This window comes from Sciurus vulgaris (genome assembly GCF_902686455.1).
Source record: "Sciurus vulgaris genome assembly, chromosome: 17".
Taxonomy (NCBI): Eukaryota; Metazoa; Chordata; class Mammalia; order Rodentia; family Sciuridae; genus Sciurus; species Sciurus vulgaris.
In genome coordinates this window covers 33,886,912-33,910,198 of record NC_136478.1, presented here as the reverse complement: position 1 = coordinate 33,910,198, position 23,287 = coordinate 33,886,912, and the positions used below count along the sequence as shown (strand labels likewise).

Here is a 23,287-nt window from a genome sequence, read left to right as displayed (position 1 = left end):
GGTACATACCTTTATTTTATTTATATATGGTGCTGAGGATTGAACCCAGTGCTTCACAGGTGCTAGGCAAGCACTCTACTGCTAAGCCATGGCCCCAGGCCCCCTTTTAATTTTTATTTTGAGGGCAGGGTCTTGCTAAGTTGCCGAGGCTGGCCTCCAACTTGCAATTCTTCTGCCTCGTGTTCCTCTGCAGTCACTTTTTAAAAACATTCATCTGCCTACTCAATGGTAGCTCCTGTTCTGTTTTGATAAGCAAAATGCCAGGAAAGTGCTCTCTAGTTGGTGTATGAGATCTTGGAATCATTGTGCATTCCATTCACTCTTGGAATAGAGCTTCCGAGCAGAGCAACCTAGGTTAAGGTGAAAGAAAACAAGGCAACTCATGTTTTCATTTTAAAAGAAACTCGATAGGTCTGTATTAGAGAAAGGTCTTGGTGCCAAGACAGGAAGTGATTGCGAAGGGGTGTGACAAAGTGTGCCGCCTCTGTGGGGTACCTTTTGAAGTTAATAACAGCTGAACAAAGGGCCTGGGGTCAAGACATTTTGAAATGACACCGGAGCCTAAAGAACCAGCCAAAGAACCAGACACTGGGCTTACTGTAAGATTTCACAGCTGCCTTCATCCCTGTGCTCACTTCTTCCCAGGCACAATCTGGAACCTGAAGGACATCATTCCATCCAAGAGTCAGGCAGAAATCATAAACGCCACACTAAAGATCTTATCCGAAGTTTTGGAAATGGATGCTGGTGAAATAGTTATTCAGATGAAGGAGGCTGAAACTCAAAGATTAAAAACTGCTGCAGAGACCGAAGAGATATTAAAGAATGTTAATGGTGATGATTTGATTGAAGATGATGAAATGGAAGAAATTCCTCATAAAAGAAAAGTCAGAAGGAAAAATTTCGTTTCCGATTTACTTCCAGTAAGTCAGATTGATGCTCCAAAACATGGATTAATATGGCTGTTTCCTTTCAACAGGTATCCTTAGCTTTATAGAGAAAATGCTATAGCAGAATGAACTATAGAAAGTGAATTTCAGTAAAAATTAGTTATATTTTCCCATTGATTCTCATTAGAACCTTGGAAGTCTCTCCCAAAGAGGTAAAAAATCTTTTGTCTAAAATGAAATTTGTATATTGGAGAAAAGTCTCGGGTGAGACACACCAATCCTTTTGGAATGCTTCAGAAATAACTCAGTTGTCACTGGGCCCAGTGGTGCACACCTATAATCCTAGTTACTTGGTAGGCAGAGGTCTGGGGATTGCAAGTTCAAGGCTAGCTGCAGCACCTTAATGAGGCCCAAAGCAGCTTAGTTAGGTCCTGTCTCAAAAGAAAAAGTAAAAAGGGACTGGGATATGACTCAGAGTTCAGGGGCCCCTGGGTTCAATCCCCAGTACAAAAAAAAAAGTCGTCTTCCTAAATCTTGTCTCTCTTGCTTTGGTTCTGTGTTGTCTTCCAGACTGTCTTCAAATTAAAGGAATTTGTTCTTTGCTCAGTTTGTCCCTTGCATTCCAGTCTTTCTTGTGTAAGTGTTTAGCCTTAGCAGAGTGACAAGTTAAATCTTTACCCACTCCTGAGCGAAGGTCAGATGACTGTGGTGTGCCTGTACTGGTGGGCGTGATGTCACATGGAGGGCAAGTCTGGGGTTCAGGAATCATTTCAGCCAGGACAGACCTTCAGCAGACTTTGGGAGAACATTTACCCAGAGGAGGAAAGAAAATGGCCGGGAGGACAGAGGATCGAGCTTTATTCATGCAGGTGCTCATGTGCTGTGCTCCTAATGTGTGATGATGGATGGTGAAGACAGGGTTCCTGTCTTCAGGGACCTCTGCTCCCTGTCAGAAGACAGATGCGCACATCCGTGGTTGTGAGGCTGTGCCGAGAACGGTGACAGGACCAGGCCTAGATTTCCATGGAGCGGTTTCTGTAGCTGTGGCACATTCAGCTCATCCCTGACTGGAGAGCAGAGGAGGAGGCTGCTGAGAAGGCTTTGGGGACAGAGTGCTTTCTTAGAAGGCAGGATAAGAAGCAGCCTGGCCAAGGCCCCTGGCAGGGAGTGGGAGGATGGCATTCTGGTGTGCTTCTGTCCGTCTCCAGCCTGGCTTCCCAGGGACTCCTTAGGGGAGTAAATACTGTTACATAGAGCATTTAAAAAAAATTTTTTTTATACATATTTTTAGTTGTTGATGGACCTTTATTTTTTTCATTTATTTATACATGGTACTGAGAATCAAGCCCAGTCCCTCACACATGTGAGGCAAGCACTCTACCACTGAGCCACAACCCCAGCCTGTGAGCATTTATTTTTTTAAGTACTTTTTTTTTTTTTAATAGACTAGAGAGCATGCTTCCCATGTTCAAGGTCCTGGGTTCACCAAAAAAAAGTTTTGTGCTAAAGTGCAGTGTTTACTTGTAGCAAACCTTGCTTTTTAAAGTCTTAACCCACCTGAGTGGCCTGGTTGATTAACATGCTGACCGTAGTCAGCCAATGTTGGAGTGCCAGTGGGGTGCTAGCATCACGCTCACACGTGCCAGGAATACAGAGTTGGAGTCCGCTTTGGTCCTTCACACTGCCTAGTGGCTTCTGCTGTGGAGTGTTTTGAAATTAACACCCTTAATCACATCATTTAAATGCAGTTTAACTTAAGTTGTTCTTATTTAACACGTGCAAAAGTAGGGTACCCCCTCTCCACTCCCACAGTTATCATGTATCCTGTTGTAGTCTGTTTCCTTTTGTCTGTTTCCCACTCACTCTCTCCTTTCTCTGTGGTTACTTGGAAGCAAATCTCAGATGTCATAACATTTCGTCTCGATTGATTCTTTGTGTCAGCTTGATAACAATAAGAAGCAGAGAAATGTTCTGAGCAGCAGTTACATAAAGTGGAACTGAATTTTCTTCTAAGCCTGATCTTCAGGCATTTTAAGTGCATAAGAACAACAACAAGTTTATTTAGCTTGAGTCTACTCTGATAAAGGTTTGTTGAGTTGAGTATCACACACATAAAGCAAAGAGGAAGGATTTTTATATGCATCGTTAGTAGTAATAAATGGAATGCATGGAATGTGTGTGCATGTGGTGTTAGGGATTGAATTTGGGGACTTGCAGGTGCCAGAAAAGCACTCATTACTGAGCTACATCCCCAGACCTTTTTTTAAAAATTTATTTTGAGACAAGGTCTCACTAAGTGGCCTAGGTTGTCCTCAAACTTGCAGTCCTCCTGCCTCAGCCTCCTGCCTCAGCCTCCTGAGTAACTGGAATTATAGGTGTGTGCCACTCTGCCTGACCCCCTCCCTTTCTTTAAATGAACATAGTTCAAAGTGCAGTTAAATTCTTGGACAAAGATGTTGTTAGTGAGGTTTTAAATGAATGGGAGCATTCTGGAAAGCAAAATGGGATGGTGTGATAGGACTTATCAATGTGTTTTTACCCTTGGGCCTAGTACATCTGAGGAATCATGATATCAAAGTACATTTGGCCATCCACATCCACAGGGGATCGGTTTCAGGGCCCTGCTTGGATTTCAAAATCCTCCAGTGCTCAAGTTCTGTTATAAAATGGTGTAATAGCACACAACCTACGCATATCCTCCCATATGCTTTAAATAATCCCCTAGATTCCTTGTACCATTCAGTGCTGCGTAAATAATTTTTATGTTCTATTGTTTAGGGAATAATGACAAGGGAAAAGTCTGTACATGTTCAGTAGAGTACAGTTTTTCCCCAAATAATTTTGATCCAAAGTTGGTTAGGCAGGCACAACGTCATGTGCCTGTAGTCCCAGCTACTTAGAAGACTGAGGCAAGAGGATCAGTGGAGACCGGGTAGCATAGCGAGAATCTATCAGAGAGAGAGAGAGAGAGAGAGAGAGAGAGAGAGAGAGAGAGAGAGAGAGAGAGAGAGAGAGAGAGATAGAGAGAGGGAAGGAATGAAGGAAGGACAAATTTGGTTAAATCTTCAGAGGTAGAACTGAGAATATGAGGAGCTATTGTAATCTGAAATATTTGGTACTAGCGAACTGCTTAGTGAATCACAGTGCATCCATTTAATGGAAGGTTATACAGTCATGAAGATGATGATCACACCACTGAAGAAATTTGGAAACATTTAGACATGAAATATACACTGTTTTTAGGGACTGTGGTCTTTTGGAATATCATTGTGTCTATTTCACTTTTCCATTGGTGATTTAAGAATTTAGGTCATAAATATATAAATTTAAATACTCATTTTAAGAAGTATTGATTGGTGAAGTTAAATTGATGCCATTTATTTTCAGAGAAAAGTGTCCTCCTCTTTTTTCAATCTTAAAGGAACATTTATTTTCATCTTCCAAAAATAGCCAGGAAGCAAGCCTGTGTGCTCCTTAGCCAAGCTGTTTGTCATATAAGGACTTGTTAGCAGTGTTTATTAATGCAGTCTTTCAAGAAGTCAGTGTCTTAAAGCTGGTTTGCTGTGTTTAAGTGCCTGGTGTCTGAAATGAACTTTTGTTTTAATCTTAGTATGTTTGACTTCTTAACACATTAGATTAAGTTTCAGGGTGAATTTAGTTCAAAATTCCTGAATACCTATCTGTTCTCTCCAGCTCACTAAGCAACGCTTTAGAGAATAACCATGCAGATAGATGGAATCCCAGTTAACAGCGGCATGCTTGACTGTGCCAAGAGGAATTATAATGCTTATTTGTACTGTGTGCACTTCATAGCTTTTCCTCTACCTACCCCACCCCCATATGCTCCATTCCAAGTGCAAAAATCTTCTAGCAGGCTTTAGCTAAGAAAATTCATGCCAAAATAATTTGCCGCCGCCCGCCCCCCCTTTTTTTTTTAAGCCCACTGACAAGGAGCTGAGAGAAACCATAGCAGTGCTGACAGCTCAGCAGACGGCCCTGGAAGTTGTTGTCAACATGTGCTGCACTGAAGGTTTGCTCCTGATTTACGTGTAGACCTTCCCCCCCGGGCTGAGGGCAGCTTCCGTGGGGATTTCCTTTAGCTTCCCAACTATGTGTGGCTTGCACTCTTCCTAGATCCCTCTGACGATGAGTGGGAAGAGCTTTCCAGCAGTGATGAGAGCGACGTGTTCATGGAGAATTCCCTCAGTGAGTGTGGTGGGCAGCTGCTGTCCCCACTCTGCCTCTCCCACGAGACTCACACCGCTCTCACCAACTGTCTCATCCCAAAGAAGGTGATCTACTTTCATTCTAGGTTTGTGACAGAGCATGGGCAGCTCTTCATCTGTGTGTGAAACAAGCACGCAGGACTAGCTTGCAGGTGATGGTACCATTTGGGTCATAAAACAGAACCAACAGGCCGGAAATAGGCCTTGATCACACCTGAGCATTTCACTTGAAGTTATAGGTAGACATTTTATAAACATTTCATGTGAAACAGACATTATTACCTTGTGCGTGTGTGACTGCATGACCAATGTGATCCTGCAACATGTACAGTCAGAAGAATAGGAGATGACATTCTATTTATATGTGATCTATCAAAATGTATAAATGCATTCTACTGTCATGTACAACTAATTAGAACAAATAAAATTCAAAAATTCAAAAAAATCAAAGATACTCTAAAAACAAAAAAGAAATCGTGTGGAAGATGACTACTTTCTGACCTTTGCCCTACTGCCTTTTTCAAACCTAGGTTTTTGAGAAAACTGCCTTTCCAAACAGTGTTGCAGTTGACATATGTTCTAGGAACCCTACTTGGAAACCTTTGATTAGAAAGTAAGAACTTTTCTATTTTCAAAATTGTTGGTCATTATGTAAAATGTTGAAACATTAAGTGAAAAACGCTAAAAAAAGAAAAAAATGCTAACTCCTCCCAAGACCCAGAAGTTCCTTATGGCTCAGGAAAGGAGGTGCATGTCAGAACACTTTGTGCATGAGCATTTTGATTGGCAGATTAACAATCTACCTTACAATTCTTTGCGACCTGCCTACAGACCCTCTTATACTTGCAGATAGTCCCAGTCAGACCCTGAAGCTTAGGTTAAGTTAACACTGAACTCTGATGGATACATTTTAAAGAGACAGCATTGTTTCTCTTCCTTTTTAGAATGAACACTATACAGTGCAGAGCCCTCATGTGTCTTCAGAGTCTGGTGTCCCTCCTGGACGTGGACCACCTAGGAGGACCCCCGGCCCTTCAGACACTCGCACAGCACCTGTCACAACTACTTTTTTCTCAGCCAGGTAAATATTTAGGAATTTATGGGAAAGACTACCGGGAGAGAGCAGGAGTGTTAAGGGGCAGACACGTGGACTTTGTGATCGCGTGTTGTTTATCATCAATCCTGCAGAAACCTTTCCAGTCACTAGCCCTTGTGTATTTATGGTCGCCAGTGGTACGGAGTCAAAACAAGGTGTGCCAGGGCTGGGAGATAGCTCAGTTGGTAGATTGCTTGCTTTGCAAGCACAAGGCCCTAGGTTCAATCCCCGGCACCACACACAAAAAAAAAAAAAACAAGGTGTGCCAGCAGGTGTGCGGGGTATGTTTTTCTTTCTTATTAAAATTGTTTGCATCCAATCAGAACAATTAAGGCTGAAATCATAAATAACGTCAGGTCCTCGTTAAGAAATTTTGTTAATTCTCTATCCTTTGCTTTTTTTTCCCTTAATTATAAGAATTTAATTTTGATTGGGTAGTATACGTACTATATATAGAAAAAAATTCAAAAATTATTAGTGGATGTAAAGTGGACAGCATCACTCCTGTGTCCCAGCCAGTTCCTCTCCCAGAATCAAGTCACCAGTTTCTTACATTTTTTCCAGAGAGATTCTCTGGAGATCTGATAGACTTGGAAAGGAAAGGGGTGGGAAATGGTATGAAATCATACATAGTTCTACACTAGCTTTATCTAATATGTATCTTTCATCAGACATTTTTGCAGAGTAGGAGTTGAACCTTTTAAATAACAGGTCTCTGATAATGGATTACTTTCCTTTGTACTCAGAAACCTAGACAGGATAACATGCCACAGTAAACCTTTCTGGGGTTTTTTTGGTGGTACATGCCTTGCATGTGCTGGGCAAGCACTCTACCACTGAGAAAAATCCTTAGCCTAACTTTTTTTTTTTTTTTTTAATTTAACAGAGTTTAACTGATCCAATAATGAATTGGGTAGCCCTTCAGACCAGGACACATTCTGTGATGACTCCCTTATTGTTTTGTTTGTTTTTTGATACTGAGAATTGAACCCATGGACACCCACTGAGCCACGTCCCCAGCCCTTTTTATCTTTTTATTTTGGGACAGGGTCGCTAAGTTGCTGATGCTAACTTTGAATTTGTGATCCTCCGGCCTCAGTCTCACCAGTCATTGGGATTACAGGCGTGCGCCACCACACCCGACTGGTTTTTTTAAATGACCTGCCTGTACAGGCTTTGATACATGTTCTTTTAACATATTTTCATAGTTTATTATAGTAGAGTCACGTTTTAATTTGATCACATTAAGCTGTAGGAGCTCAAACAATCCGACTGCAGAGTGGAGAGGGCCCTCGTCAGCCTGAGCAGTCCCAGCAATGACTGTAGCTTCGTATTTCTCTCCCAACCTTCATAGAAACCTTGCATGCCGTGGGAGAAACTTCCACTGGCCTTTGCTGGCATTCTGCGCCCAGCAGTCCAGCAACATGTCCTGTGGGGTAGGAAGGGGGAACCTGTCCTGCTGGTGTCCTCAACCAACCACCCATTCCCATGGTCTGAGGCAGGGCCAGGGCTGAACAGGGAAGTCCACAGCAGGGCCTCAGGTGACCAGTATGTACCCAAGACTTTTCCTGCTCCTAAGCCCTGCCCAACCCCAGATCTACAAGCTGCCCATCTCTTGCCTTCAGGCCATTTCTCAGTCCAACAGAGGTGCCACAATCCCATCCCCAGCCAGCAGGAGGAGTTTATTTCATGTGAAGTAAATGTACCTATTCTCCGCCTCAGCCGTACAGGAGCACTTGGATGGGTTTCTCCTGGCTGGTCTGGCTGCTTGCTCTCACTGGGGCTGTACATTTATTACTGCAGAGATCACAGGAAAACCACACCAAGCTGAGTCCTGGGGAAGGGAATGTTTCTGAATTGTGGGAAAATATAAATAAGCACTTTGGTCTTAAATTAATTCCAGTTTCGTGGCTATTCTTGACATAATCATTTTTTAAAAATCGGTTCAGAAATGTATTGTGCTGCTAGGTTAAGAACATTTTAATGTTTCCTGAGAGCTATGATGTTATTTTTATAGAAATCACCTCCTGCAGGTCACTATCACCGCAGTAGTTTTGAAAAGCTCTCTATCTAATGATGTGGGCTCCGTTATTTCCAGTGATTTGTTATCTTAATTGACTTCCCATGGATGAAAGGGTTTGGACTGCAAACAGGGGGAAGGTTGTTGCTAGGGATAGATTGCCATTAAAATGTCTCTGGACTGTCCACATTGCTTAGGGTCTATCCTTGTATCTTGTCTGTGGCTTTTGTATCTCTTAACATTGGTATGCAGAGAAATGGAGTTAAGAGATGGCTCAAAAATAATAATGGAACTGGGTGCAGTTGCACATGCCTGTGATCCCAGCAGCTCAGGAGGCTGAGGCAGGAAGATCACAAGTTCAAGGCCAGCCTCAGCAGCTTAGTGAGCACTAAGCAATTCAGTGAGACCCTTTTTCTAATAAAAATATTAAAAAGGACTGGGAATATGGCTCAGTTGTTGAGCACCCCTGGATGCAATCCCTGGTGCCCAAAACAAACGAACGAACAAATAACATTGTTATGAATAGTTAGGCAGTGGCACTTGTTTGTGGAGCTTGCGTTCTGGCATAATGTTTAATGTCATTTCAGCTATAAAGAAAAAATGAACAGCAGAGTGGTGTGATGGGCTGCATTAAGCAAGTGCAGGAGGCCTCTCGGAGGAGTAACATGTGAGCTGAGACCAAAGTGAAGTGACCGGTGTCACATACTATCAGGCAGGACTTCGTCCCAGACTTGTCTGGTCCTAATGCTGTCCTGTTCTGTGTCCTGTGATAATTACAGGAAATCCTCTACTTTGGTGCATAATATGTATCTGAAAATGAAAGAACCAATAAATACAATAAGCTTTCATTAAAATTTGTGGCAAGGAGCCAAGCATGGTGGTGCTCACGTGTAATCCCAGTGACTTGGGAGGCTGAGGCAAGAGGATTGCAAGTTCGAGGACAGCCTCCACAACTTAGAAGGTCCTAAGCAACTTAGTAAAACGCTGTCTCAAAATAAAAAATAAAATAGGCTGGAGATAGCTCAGTGGCAGAGTGCCCCTTGGTTCAATCTCCAGTACCCCTGCAAAAGAAAAAATTAGTGGGAAGCCATCTCTTTGTCTCTCACCCAGGCAACCTAAAAGGGGATCAGAACTGGGATAGGTCCTGGGCACCACAGGATGGAAAGCCAGAGTTTCTATTGCTGCAGAATAGATTACCCCAAAATGCTGTGACTTAAAACAACAATAATCAAGCTGGGTGTGGTGGCCCACGAGTTCAAGACCAGCATGGACAACACAGTGAGATCCTGCCTCAAAAAATCAAATGACCAACTGTTATTTCATAGTTTCTCTCAGTCACTGATTTAGACAGGGTACAGTGGGCATTGTTTGTCTCTACGGTGTCTAAAGCAGTGTTTCTCAACAGAGACAATTTTGCGTCCCCATCTACAGGGACATTGCATTGGCAATGTCTGGAGGTATTTTGGATTGTTAACAGCTTGGAAGTTGCTGGTGGCATCTGAACTGTGTAGTCAAGGGATGTGGTAAGCTTCCTGCAATGCACAGGAGACCCCTGTACCTCTGTGACGGAGCATTAATGATCCTGCCCGGAGTATCAGTAGTACTGAGGTTGAGAAATGCTAATCCAGGACCTCTGCTGGAAACCTTGAGGGCTCAGGGCCAGTGTCATCTGAAGTTTTGTTCACTCATCTGAAAATTGGTGCTGGAACTGTCAGGCAGGACACCCACAAGTGACCCCTTCATGTGACCCAGGCTTCTTCACAACATGATGGCCCAGCTCCACGGGCTAGAGTTGAAGGAGAAAAAGGTCATAAAAGCAAATGACTTCCATCTGGCACACGTGCGTCGATTTGCTTTTACGCCCTAGCCTGTCATTTGTCGAGAAGTCACAGAGTCCCACCCAGATTCAGAGAGCGGAGACATAGCTCCACATCTTTATTGGAAGTGGCAAGGTTCCAGAAGATCATGCAGAACTGGAAATACTGCTGTGGCCATTTTTGGAAAGTACAGTCTACAACACCAAGTAAATTGCTTTCTCTTCCCACCAAAGAGGCCAGGGAGCCAGCTTACGTGGGCAACCCTCAGTGGCCCTGCTTTGACTGTCTTGGCACAGTTCTGTGTGACTGCTCTTGGGTTTATCCTGCATGGGAAGAAGGGACAGTTAGAAAAGAGTGGTAAGGAGGAGCAAGAATGGGAAGGGGGAGCTGGGTCTGTGACGTCCAGGTAGGCAGGGCGACCGGGCCCTGCCCGAACAGCAGTTCTCTCCGCGGTGGGCGCATTGGACAAGGAAGCACTGTGGTTCAGGACGCGACTGTACCGCAGGCATGCCCAGCACCGGCCCAGGCTCATCACATGCCGGAATGTGGGTCACATGAAACCCCCAGCCCACAGTCGAGGACTGTCTGTGGGAAACACCCTTGTTGTGACTTTCTACGGTCATTGTTCAGATTTGGTGCACACTGTAGATCGGGGCTTAAATACCAAGAATATTTGTATTAATCATAGTAGATGAATATTTAACATGCTCTGTTTTGAACCTGCTTCTTGGAGAAAGAGAAGACATAACATTTTATCTTTGTGTTTTAGATTTTGCTAAACATGCTGACTTTCTAGAAGCCATAAGCGGTGCCTTACGGGCCCTTTTGCAAACAATGGCCTCCAAGAACATTCCTCAGGTAAGAGTTTTAAGTTTTTTGGGGGCCGCAATAGTGGCTCAGTGGTAGAGCACTTGCCTAGCACATGTGAGGCTCTGGGTTTGATCCTCAGCACCACATGAAAATAAATAAATAAACATGAAAATAAATAAACAAAATAAAGGGATTGTGTCTATCTACATCTAAAAATTTTTTTTTTAAAGTTTTAAGCTATTTTATGTGAAACTTGAAAAGATTCTGTATTGTGGGTGGAGGTAAAATTAATATTTTAAAAAATGCTTACTTCTATTATAATAGGAATGCATGGTCTTTGTAAAAAGAAAACAGAAATGCTTGAAATAGAAAGTGAAACTCTCCCTTCTGTGAGCAACACACACAGGTGCTTTTTTATTGATACAAGTTCTTATTGCATATATATGTTGTAAATCTTTTATCTGAATACTGTTGGCTTTTTTTTTTTTTTTTTTTTTGGTGGTACTATGGATTAAACCCAGAATTGTATGCATGCTAGGCAAGTGCTCCACCACTAAACTAACTATATCTCCAACCCTTCTTATTTTTTTGCTTTGAGACAGGATCTAAGTTGCCCAGGCTGGCCTCAAACGTTGCAATTCACCTGTCTCAGCCTCTCTAGTAAATGGAGTTATAAGCATATACCACTATGCTCAACTCCTTTAAAAGTATTTTATTATAGGAAGTTTTAGGTGTCTCCTCCTGACCCTCTACAGTAATCCATCTACACCTCTTTGTCATGTGTTTTATCATTTTTATTTATCACTTTTCATTAAGGAAAATTTCAGATATTCCTACAAGCAGACAAATTCTCTGAAGCCACATGCACCATCACTTAGTTTCAACAAGTTATCATCTAATGTCCCAAGGTAGAAGATTAAGATTCATTAGTGGATTCACTTAATGTTTTTAGTAACCAGTGATTACAGTTGCCTAGATTATTTTTTGGGGGGTTACAAAATGGAGATATCCTAATTTTGTCCTTCCTATCACATGTATTAGCTGGAATTCTTCTTTAAATAAGAATTTTCCATCTTGTCAGCTATTTAGTAACTTTGAAATAGTTTGTACAAAAAAAAAAAATAGAGATAACTGTATAATTGAGCCCTGACCCTTTTTTTCCAGAATGATGAACGAATGCTTTAGCACTCTAAACACGACCAACAAAGCTTCTTTCTTTCTTTCTTTCTTTTTTTCTTTCTTTTTTTTTTTTTCTCTTTATCTTTGTGTGTATGTGCATGTTAGGGACTGAACCCAGGCCTTCACACAGGCTTCTTTTTTAGTATCACTGTGAGCTCAGGATTTTTAAAGTATGGATTTATATTTCTTTCTTTTATGCAGAAACTGACCCATCTTTACATAATAGGAATCCCTTCAGATTGATTTCTGTGTCTTTTTGTCATGGACTCTACATCCAAATCTACATCTAGATTTTTTTATTATTATTAGTTTTTGCTTTTCAGGTTAAAGACGATGTCCCAGGCTCAACTTGTGATTTTCTTGCTTAAAACTTGGAAATATTTCTTCTAAAAGCTTCTTTTCGGAAAGCTGAATTTTGGAGGGTTTATGGCCACCATATTTTCATTGCTTCTAGGCCTTTTTGTTGAAATAGGTGTGTTTTAGGAAGAGCAAAATAAAGTTCACACTCTTATTTCTAGATTAAAGAAGGACAATGTGTTTTGGCTTAATGTGTGCGTGTATGTGTGTGTTTGTATGTGTTGGCGGTGCTAGGAATTGAACCCAAAGCCTTATTCATGCTATGAAAACGCTGTACCTCTGACCTATCTCCCCACCCCTAGATTACTGTGTTTTAAAGTTGCTTGAAAGAATTCTGTGTATGCTTGTAATAAGTTAGCTGTAGTTTTCACTTTTAAAAATAAGTGGGGGATGTGTGTATGTGTGCATGTGCACTGGTGTGTGTGGGGCACAGGGGATTAAGCCCAGGCATGCTCTTCCACTGAACTACATTGCCAACCCTTTTTATTTTTTATTTTGAGATAGGGTTTCACTTAAGTTTCCCCGAGCTGGCCTTGAACTTGCAATTCTCCTACTTCAGTCTCCCAAGTAGCTGGAATTACAGGCATGCACCACTTTGCCCAGAAAAAAGGAATTACTTTTTTGTTAGCTTTTTTTTTTTCTTTTTTAATTATGCAAAATATTTGCATGGTTTCAGAGTTAAAATTGTGAAACTAGATATATTCAGAGAAAAATGTATGTGTATATATATATATATAATGAAATATACACTTTTAACTCATTATTTCCCATCATAGATATAGGACACCTATAAAAACTTAACTTGTGCAATTTTACTAGTGTCTTATAAAATGTAGAAGTTTATAGATGTCCTTCATATAGGACGGTGGGACATAATGGATTCAGAAGGAGTAGAAGCCCAGCATGGTGGCCCACACCTGTAATCCCTGCAGAGCCAAAGGCTGAGGGAGGAAGATTGCAAGTTTGAGGCCAGCCTTGGAATTTTAGGGAGACGCTATCTCAAAATTTTTTAAAAGTAAAAAGTTGGAAGATGTAACTCCGTGATATACCGTCCTTGGATTTAATCATCAGTACTGCAAAAAAAAAAAAAAAAAGGGGGGAGTAAAATTCAAATATATTCAGATATATGCTATTTCATATATATCATGGATAAACCTTGAAGATGTTAAAAAAAAAAAAAAAAGCACATCAATTACAAAAAGAAAAATACTATGTGAGTGTTCTTATGTGAGGTACCCAGACTAGCTAATCATAGACAAGAAAGTAAAACAGTGGTTACCAGAGAGTGGGGCAGGAGAGGGTCAGTGCTTGGTGGGTTCAGTTTCAGTTTGGAAGGTGATAAAATGGCAAAACTGGACCGTGGTGATGGATGCACATAATGTGTGCTTACCACCACAGGAGTGTCCATGTAAAAATGGATAAAATGGTCTGGGCTGGGGGCATAGCTCAGTGGTGGAATATGTGCCTAGTGTGTTCTACCTTTTTAGTCTTTGTCACTCTGGGTTTTTTTTTTAAATACCTTAATTGTTTTGCTTATTTAAAGAGTATATATTTCTCACCTCTTTTCTTCAAGGTGGTGACATTTCTTTCTTTTATTTTCTTCTTATCATTATGATATAGATTTTTCTCATTTTTTTGAAATTTATTTAGTTGTTGACGGACCTTTATTTTTATTTATATATGAGGGGCTGAGAATCAATCCCAGTGCCTCACACATGCTAGGTGAGTGCTCTTCCACTGAGCCACAACCCCAGCCCTCACGTTGTCTTTACAACTTTATAATACTGCACAGTGCAGATGGCCCATGTCCACTCGTCCTGTCTCCCCTTGATAGACTTTTGAGTTGTTTCCAGTCATTTACTATTACAAGAAGAACTGCCATGCCCTTGTATCCTTGTCCGTATTATTTTGCCATTGTGTCTTTGGGGTAGAGTTCTAGAAGTGGGCTTGCTGATGAGCGAACAGCCTTTGTGACTGGGCTATGTATTGCCACAGCCCTTCCTTAGACTGTGAGCCATTTTTGTGTCCCTGCCAGCAGTGCTTGGGCATACCCAGCTTGCCATAGCCTTACCGGCCCAGAGTGGTCAGAATGCTGAATTTTCACCTGTTTGAAAGATGAGAAATTATACCTCAATTTTAACATGCATCTCTCACCGGATAATGAGCAAGTTGACTGTTTTCCTGTGCTTTAGGACCTGTGCATTTCTTTTTCTGTGACTGTTTCTGTCTTTCGCCCATTTTTCTGTGGGGTTGGTGCTTTTTGTTCTTTGTGTGTAAAGGCAAGTTCTAGGGTCTGAACTGAAATAGAAGCTTGGAAAAGGGGCCCATCAACCTGTTTTAAACCGTTTTCCAGTGATTCTCATGCATGCTAACCTTTGAGAACCACGGTTTTAACTATTCTCCCTCTTTTTTAAGTCCTCTGGTTATTAACCTGTCACTGGTCGCAGTACATGGTCATATTCTGTCTCCCAAAGCACAATCTCTCCTTGGAGATTCCTGCTGGTGGGCACTGTTCATTGTGATCCCAGGCAGCTTCCAGCTATGCTTAGCTGATTCTCCTAATAGTGATTCTCCCTTTTCTCTGGTGAACTTGTCTTTGGTCCTACCTCGATCCCTCCAAAGCCACCCTCTAGAGCAGTGCTTCCCAAACCTTATCAGAGTTTAATGGGAATGATGTTTTACTGTTAAATATAGCAAATGCTTTTGATTTCATGGTACTTTGTATTCTTTATTATTTAAAAAGATTTCTTTGTATATTTGAGAATTTTCTTCAAGAACATAATTTTTGGCCCTCACTTTTTATAAAATGGAAATGTTAATATTACACAATCTGCCATATGGCTTTTGGTGGGGATCAGATAACCTTAGACTGTAGGGCCTACAGGAATATAAGGTATTTTTATTGATTTTTTTTCATGGTATACAGGTGTCATTTTACTGGATTAGTAAAAAATTACTCAGTTAATGCTCAGATAATGGTAATCTTTCATATACGTTAAGATCCTGAATTATCAGGTTAGTTGTTGTTTTAGTCAGCTTTTTCATTGCTGTGACCAAAAGACCTGACGAGAACAATTTTAGAGAAGGAAGTTTATTTGGCACACATGGTTTTAGAGGTCTCAGTCCATAGACTGCCAGCTCCATTGTTCTGAGCCCAAAGTGTGGTAGAGGAAAGTGGCTCAGAACATGGTACCAGGAAGCAGAGAGAGACTCCCCTCACCATGGACAAAATATATACCCCAGAGATAAGCCTCCAATGACTTACCTCCTCCAGACACACCTTACGTGCACATAGTTACCATCCACTTAATCCCTATCAGGGGATTAATGCACTAATTAGGTTAAAATGCTCATAACCCAATAATTTTGCCTCTAAACTTTCTTGCATTGTCTCACATATGAGCTTTTGGGGAACACATCATATTTAAACTACAGTGACTTTATGCTATGCATGAACATAAAGTATTCAAACAAGAAGAACCCTGACTTTCCCATGCTTTACAAGGAGAAGAAACCAAAGACTTGGTTTGCTGAGTGACAGCACCCACCCTGGAATTCAGCTTTCCTGCTTCCTGTCCCGTTCTTTACCTTGTTGGTCTGTACACATTCCATAGTTTCTTTATGAATCACCTGGTCGTGGTGCAGCTTGTCTTTATGATTCACACAGCCTCATCCAAGCTATGGGGAATCCCATAGTGCACACAGTTTTTGTCTTATAGTATTTTCTGGGCAACCTGGCACGTTGTCTGTTACCTTCAGAGTAGGCGGAAGCAATGCAGATGATTGAGAAATGAGTTTGAGATTTTAGAATGATTTGGTATTTTTATATATAATAACTAGTGAGTGTTTAGTGATGAATACTTTTATCATCCCCATTTTACCGATGGGAAAATGGATGCCAAGTGGGAGTGAAGCTAGGATTTGAGCCCAGGATGTCTGACTCCAGAGCCAAACTCTTCATCACGACACTGTGCTGCTTCTTGTAAGAGACACCAGTCACACTCCTTCATGGTACTTTTGCCAAAATGCGTGTTCATGTTAGATTTAACTCCTGGGCAACTCCTAGGCTGAATCCCAGCAACAGGGAGGCTGAGGCAGGAGGATCACAAGTTCAAGACCAGCCTGGGCAATTTAGAAGACCCTGTATCAAAATAAAGAATAAAAAGGACTGGAGATGTAGCTCAGTGGTAGAGCACCCCTGGGTTTAGTTCTCAATACTGAAAAAAAAAAAAAAAAAAAAAAAAATTTAAATTACCACACTTGATAGAAGCACTATGTAATATACATTCTTTAGTGACAAAACATCCAAGTTCTTACCTTGTATAGGCTCAGCCTATTTTTTAAAAACCTGTGTGATTCTGTTATACTTTCAAAACCTTTATGATCATCACTAGAAAGAAATTAGGATCTCAGTCTGTGTACATCTGGAATGAACATCTTCAAATAAAACGAACAGGACCTGAAGCCCCTTTTGTAGACTGGATAATGACAGTGGCATGAGCAGGCTTGTCTTGGTTCAGTGTTGCCGGCTGTATTTGGGAATGGTTAGAATACATACTAACTTCTTTGCCAGGCATCTCTACCTCTCTCAGCACCACACCGCTATAGAAAGGGTGCCCTTCAGTCCTCCCTTCACTTGCTGCTGGAACCAGTTGAGTTTAACTCTCTAAACACTCTCTTCTGCTCTCCCAACAGTGCATGACACCTGATCAGCTGATGACACTATGCAAGGCAGGCATTCACAGTAGTAACGTCGGGGTCAGAGTGAATGTCGTGAGCATTTTAGGAATCACGGGCAGCGTCCTTGCCAGAGAAGCTGGTACACTTGAAACTCTTAAGGTAAAACAATTTGCTTCTAAACTAAAAAATTAGAAATGGGAGAAGCATAACCGTTGGTGTGGAATTTTTTAAAACTTCTGTGAGCATGATAAGATATCATATTAGGAAGTTGCTAGGTTATATTGTTAGAATTTGCCATTTGACTTGCTCTAACTACACATATTAGCTAAGTACATAAAACATTGAGCCTCGTTTTGTCATTTAACTTTACTCTGGAGGTACTTTTTCAAAAATAAATTTGTCTTCAGTGAAGACCAAATGCAGAATTTTTAAAGATGCCATTTATCTTTGCTGTGGGTTTGCATGTTTTATTCTCCTGCTGATGAAAATTCACCCAATACATGAAATACAAATAATCACTGAGAAATACAAAATAATTAATCATTCCACAAATTATAAGCAGCAACTCAGGTAGTACCAGTCCACTAGGAATTCCCTGGACATGTTTGCTTTTAGCACTTGGTCTCAACGCAGTTGCTCAGGAACTGCACTGCTAGAGATACGCATCACTGTGACTCAGCGGTCAACAGTAGTGAAATAACCCTTCGTTTTACTCACAGCTGGAATGCTGATTGTTAATGAACCATTTATTATAAAGCACCTCTTAACCTCTAAAAATTTTATAGTGATGACTAATTATTTTAGGCATCCTTTTGGAAAAATGATACATGCACATAATAAGAAATTTCAAAAAGTATAAAAGTATATCCTGAAAAGATTGGCCTCCACTCCTAAATATCCAGTTCCCCCATTTGCTTCTGGAGGGGCAGCCACTGTTATCTGTCCTCCTGTGTCATGCCAGAGATGTCTGATGAATGTGCACACAAGTGAGAGAGAGCGTGGCTGTGTGGCATGCGTGTGCAGCGTACAGATGAAGTGTGGGTGTGGGGTTGTTCCCTCACCCATAAAGACCGCTTGCCAAGGTCCACTCTAGTGGAACAGCAAGTTTTTCTCAAATATAAAATTTTAAAATGTTCTTATTCAGTCATGTTTCCAAACGGGGGTAAAGAAAAAGTACAATGAATTGTGTGCCCATGGCAGATTTAACAGTTAATATCCAATCCTGTGCACATCACGTAGTTTCTTTGCTGCACGTGTTAAAGTAAGTTAAGGACATTTTGGTATTTGGCCCCTCTGGTTCAGTGAGCATCTATTAAAAATAGGGATAGTATCTTATGTAACCACCATTATCGTGACTTATACAGTTGACAGTTGTTTCTTAATGTATCTGATATCTGGCCCATGTTCATGATTTTCCAGTTGTCCCAGAGATACCTATTTAGTTTGTTTGAACCAGTAAATTCCACAAATTATGTTTGGTTTGGGGTCTTCTCTGTCTCTCTCAGTCCAGAACAGTTATCCCAGCACCATCTGTTCTCAGCTCCGGGATCCATTGTCCATACAGTGTTCAGCCTTCTGCATTCCTCTGATTGTTTCTTCATGGGATTAGGGCTTCTTTCTTCATCCTGTGTATTTCCTGGAAGTTAGACCTAAAGCTGGATTCTATTCTCATGAATCGTTTTTAATAAGACCTCTTCATAGGTGGTGCTGTGGGCTTTGTGTTACACTCTAGAATATTAAATCTAAGCACCAGCTTAGAGGTTATGTTTACCTCGTCTGTTTAGATGAGAAAACTGAAGCCGGGAGAGGTTAACTGACTGTCCAGCAGTCACCCTGTTACTGATGGCTCAGCTGGACTTGGAACTCAGTATTCTGAGCATTTCTGTCCCCTCCCCATAAAGCTGGATTGTGCATCACCCTTGAGGCATAAAGGGTGATACAGAGCAGACAAAATAGAGGAAGATTACCTTGGAGCAGTTCTTTGCAGTTTGGGAATGGTCTGTTTGTTAGCTAGGTAATTGTGGGAGAAGAAGGAAAGAGTGGATCCTAAAAATCGACCCGTAAATACAGCAAAATGAAATGAAGTGTTGCATTATTTTTTTAATTATACTAGTGTTTTTCACATACTTTTAAAAGCAGATTTTTTTCATTACAGATAAGATTTCTATGTACGTATCTATTGTATATATTTTAACACCATAGATAATCCTATTTGAGGGAGAGAGGGAGAAAATTTAATGATTTTCAAAATCAGTTTTTTATATGGATCTTAGTTCACTTAGAAACATAAACTATAAGATGTTTATCTTGCCAGTGTTATACTTGGTATATTTATAAGTTTTTATCAAGTGTTTGGTCCTTTAAAAGTTTCATTTCCCCCCTGACATTTTTACATAAGATAGTACGTATGAATTATTGCCACATTTGACGTTAGCATTCATTTTGGAGACTGACCTTAGTCATACTGTAATGTGTTTGCTGTTTCCAGACCATTGGGTGCTTTCTACTTGAGGTTGCCACCAAAGATCCTTCCCTTGTGGTAGCAGGAGAAGCTTTGGATGCACTCTTTGATGTTTTTGCAGATGGTGAAGAAGCTGAAAAAGCCTCAATTCAAATTAAATTGTTATCAACTCTGAAAGAATTCCAGCCAGTCTTCAAAACGAAGGTTTGTGGCTGTTTTATTTATAAGTGCATGGGTCTCGTAGTTCTCTGGGAAAGAGGGTGTGTGTAGTTAGCACCATGCAATTTAGAGGCCTGCGCCTGTCTAATTCCTATAAATCTCAGTGATTAACATTGCAGTTCATCCCCAGTACTTTGTGAAATGCTTCTTGACTGAGTCATAGCTCCACAGTGACTGTTGAATCACTGTAATTGGAGCCAGAACGACATCTGACAAGTTCCTCATTTCTTTAACACTTTAGTAATGTTAAAAGTCCTTTATATAGCTAGGAGTGGTGGTGGCACGCGCCTGTACCCACAGCTACTTGGGAGGCTGAGGCAGGAGGATTGCCGAATTTGAGGCCAGTGTGGGTAGCTTGGCAAGACCCTAGCTCAGAACAACTTTTTTTTTTTTTTTTTTTTTTTGCGGTACTGGGGATCAAACTCAGGGCCTTGTGCTTGCCAGGCAAACACTCTACCAGCTGAGCTATCTCCCCAGCCCCGAGACCCTAGCTCAAAAAAATCTTGCTTTGCCAAAGGCCAGGGGCTGTAGCTCACTGGTAGAGCACTTGTCGAGCATGTGAGGCTCTCAGTTCAACTCCTAGCACTGCAAAGAAAGCAGGAGGGTCTTCACATATGTGTATGCTGTAGCCGATGGCTGCGGAAGCACTTTCTTGTGTGTTTTACTGTATGATTTTCTATCATACAGTACTTCATATCTTGATTTCATTGTTATGGATATTTCCTTTTGAGAAAGAGGCAAACTCCAAGTCCTCCTAGCCTGGAGAATGTAGCTATTACTACCTTTGTTAGCCATTGTATTTATTTACTGTTTGTATCACAAACAACAAGCCTAACTTTAAGTTGAAAATAATTTCAAAAACCTTTGTGGGGGGGAATAGGTAGGACAGCAGCCAGGATCCTGTGTGCCTGCGCACGCGCTAGAGATCCACCCTAGAGCCTCGCTCAGGCTGGCGAGCCTCCGCTCTACCACTGAGCTGCACCTCCACCTGTAGGAATTTTACAAACAAGCTGAATCATGAGTCCATCTCTTTGTCTAAATCTCAATTTTAAAATTATGTAATTGTGAGAAATATAAATATTTATCATGGTATATATATATATATATATATATATATATATATATATGTTTTTCTCTTTCATGGTGCTAGGGATCAAATTCAAGGCCTCAAGCATGCTAGGCAAGAATTCTACCCCTGAGCTACATCCTCCGCCCAATATTTTAGATTTTAAAGTAGACATTTGCTTCTGTCTGTTCAATCTGTGGTTCAAATCGATTTTACTACTAGTCTTCTTTGCTGTGGTAATCGTTATTTTCACTGTGTCTTTTCTCAAAGGTATAGAGCCCTAATAAAATTTTTTTGTTAGCTGGAAGCCTGACCTACAGTTTGGAGGTTTGTTGTTGTTGTTTTGTTTTACAGTGCTGGGACTCGAACCCAGGGCCTCATGCATGTGAGGCAAGTGCTCCCCAGCCCTAGCCTATAGTTGTCTATATGAAGCCCTTTTGTGGAAGATGGAGCCACAATTGCATTAAAAACTATTTAGTACCTATGTAACCTCAAGTCGCATTTTAATATAATGCCACACATTCTATTAAGAACTTCTTTAGAGCAGCGTTTATCAGAGGTGCCCTCTTTGAGGTACCAGCAGCACCAGTATCACCTGGTACCTCACTGGGAATGTGGATTTTCAGCTCCACCCCCAGATCTTCTGCATCAGAAACTCAGTGGACAGCCCACCAACCCATTTTTTAACAAATCTTACAGGTGATACTGTTTCACACTAAAACTTGAAAGCCACTGGTCTAGACTAGAGGTGAGATATAATTCACATGCATGTGATTCACTTTTTAAAGTCTACAACTTGGTCATGTTTGTAACTATCATTTTAAAGATGTAGGTTTTCAATTGTCTTTCTTCTTTATGTACTTTATTCTACTTACTTTGGAAGTAAAACTGTTTCACCAAATTCTTGCAGTGTTCTTATTCCAAAAGTGGTCAGATATACCCCAAATGAAATACTTTATAAATAACTTCTTTTTCACAGATACGAAAAGAAGGGAGAGGTAAATACAGTCCAGATCAGCTCTGTGTTCTCGACAATGTGAAGATGAATTTGAGAAGATTTGTTGCTTATCAAGAAACGGTTGAGAAAAGACTCACTTCTTGAACCACCAGAAGAGATCGAGCTGGAGCTGGAGCTCAGCGTCGAGCACCTGCTAGCACACGCAAGGGCCTGGGTTCCATCCCTCGCACTGCAGAGAGAGAGAAAGACAAGTTCTTCCCCAAAGTATTTTTTGCTGAAAATACTATGTGTTTCTGAGAGGCCTTTTTTAATGCCTTTACTCTGAACATTAGTTTGAGGTTCGTAAAGACCCCAAACCCTGTCAGGAGTCCTATTCAAGCCTGGGCATCGCTGTGCCATTTCTAGTGCTCTCACCATTGTCTCCAGTGTATTGTAATCACTCAAAACAAAAAATGGAAATGCAGCTCAGTCTCAGGTGGTTCTTAACTACTCCGTGAACAGGAAAGAAACCTCGATCACATTGTCCTTGAATTTTGCAAGAAGGGAAAGTCCAAATTATTGCTTGGATTTTTTAAAAGCCAGTGTCATTTTATATTAACTGAATCTTTAACTGAAATATGAAGGCAAGCTTTGCAAAATATTTTTTTGGTGTGAAGTACTGTATACCAATTATGAACCTTTTGTGAAGAAGTAAATGAGTTGAATTTGTATGTCACTACTCAGAAGATCATACTAACAAGCTAAATGAGGTGATCACCATCCTCTAAACAGGCGGGTCTGATCAGCTATTGTTTTATAACCTCGCCCCTTGATTTAATTTGATATAGAATGAGAACTGGTAGAAAATATTTTTTAATAAATAACTTTTTAATTGAAAGCTTTGTGTCTTACAAAACCTTTTTTACAGTCTTGTTTCACTAAATATTCCTATTCCTGGGTGGTTTCCTTGCTAACAAGTATTGCTTCAAGTATATGAGACATGAAAAAAGACTTACAACAGGACTTCCCAGCATTACCTCTCAGTGTCCTTGAGTGACAGGGTCACAACAGGGGATGGAGATGGAGATTTCAGGAAATTTCAATGCACGTCATTGAGAGGGGCTCCTGGCCCATCTCCATCATCCAGCCATTTGCCTGATCAGAAGAGTTGAGATTTGAAAATTCAGCATTTGCCCTGATACAAAGATCATTACCCAATATAAGACCTACTTTCTCCTCTACTTCTATAGCTGCCTGAAAATGAGCTCATGGTGTTTTATTTCATGTACGCTGTGGCAAACCTTAAGTTTTTGCCTAAGACTGAGGCAGGAGGATTCCAAGTTCAAAGCCAGCCTCAGCAACTCAGCTAGGACCTAAACAACTTAGCAAGACCCTATCTCAAAATAAAACAGAAAAAGAGATAGGGATGTGGCTCGGTGGTTAAGGGCTCCTGGGTTCAATCCCTGGTATAAAATTAAAAACAACAACAACAACAACAAAAAAAAAAAAAAAAAAAAAAAACAAAAAAC

The 23,287-nt window shown here is 40.9% G+C and overlaps 1 protein-coding gene across 2 annotated transcripts in view; it reads left to right on the top strand.

The window, feature by feature from the left end:
- The window catches only part of HEATR3 (HEAT repeat containing 3), a 33,476-nt gene extending 10,820 nt beyond the window's left edge, over nucleotides 1-22,656 (top strand). The window contains exons 7-15 of one of the 2 annotated variants that reach the window (XM_079118351.1): nucleotides 646-923; nucleotides 4,830-4,920; nucleotides 5,025-5,182; nucleotides 5,647-5,729; nucleotides 6,061-6,197; nucleotides 10,819-10,907; nucleotides 17,091-17,234; nucleotides 19,564-19,740; nucleotides 21,801-22,656. In XM_079118351.1, coding sequence (XP_078974477.1) covers nucleotides 646-923; nucleotides 4,830-4,920; nucleotides 5,025-5,182; nucleotides 5,647-5,729; nucleotides 6,061-6,197; nucleotides 10,819-10,907; nucleotides 17,091-17,234; nucleotides 19,564-19,740; nucleotides 21,801-21,923 — 1,280 coding nt within the window. In that variant the 3' untranslated portion in view covers nucleotides 21,924-22,656. The remainder of the gene's footprint in view (nucleotides 1-645; nucleotides 924-4,829; nucleotides 4,921-5,024; nucleotides 5,183-5,646; nucleotides 5,730-6,060; nucleotides 6,198-10,818; nucleotides 10,908-17,090; nucleotides 17,235-19,563; nucleotides 19,741-21,800) is intronic. The other variant, XM_079118352.1, reaches the window with a different exon arrangement.
- The last annotated feature ends 631 nt before the right edge of the window (nucleotides 22,657-23,287 follow it).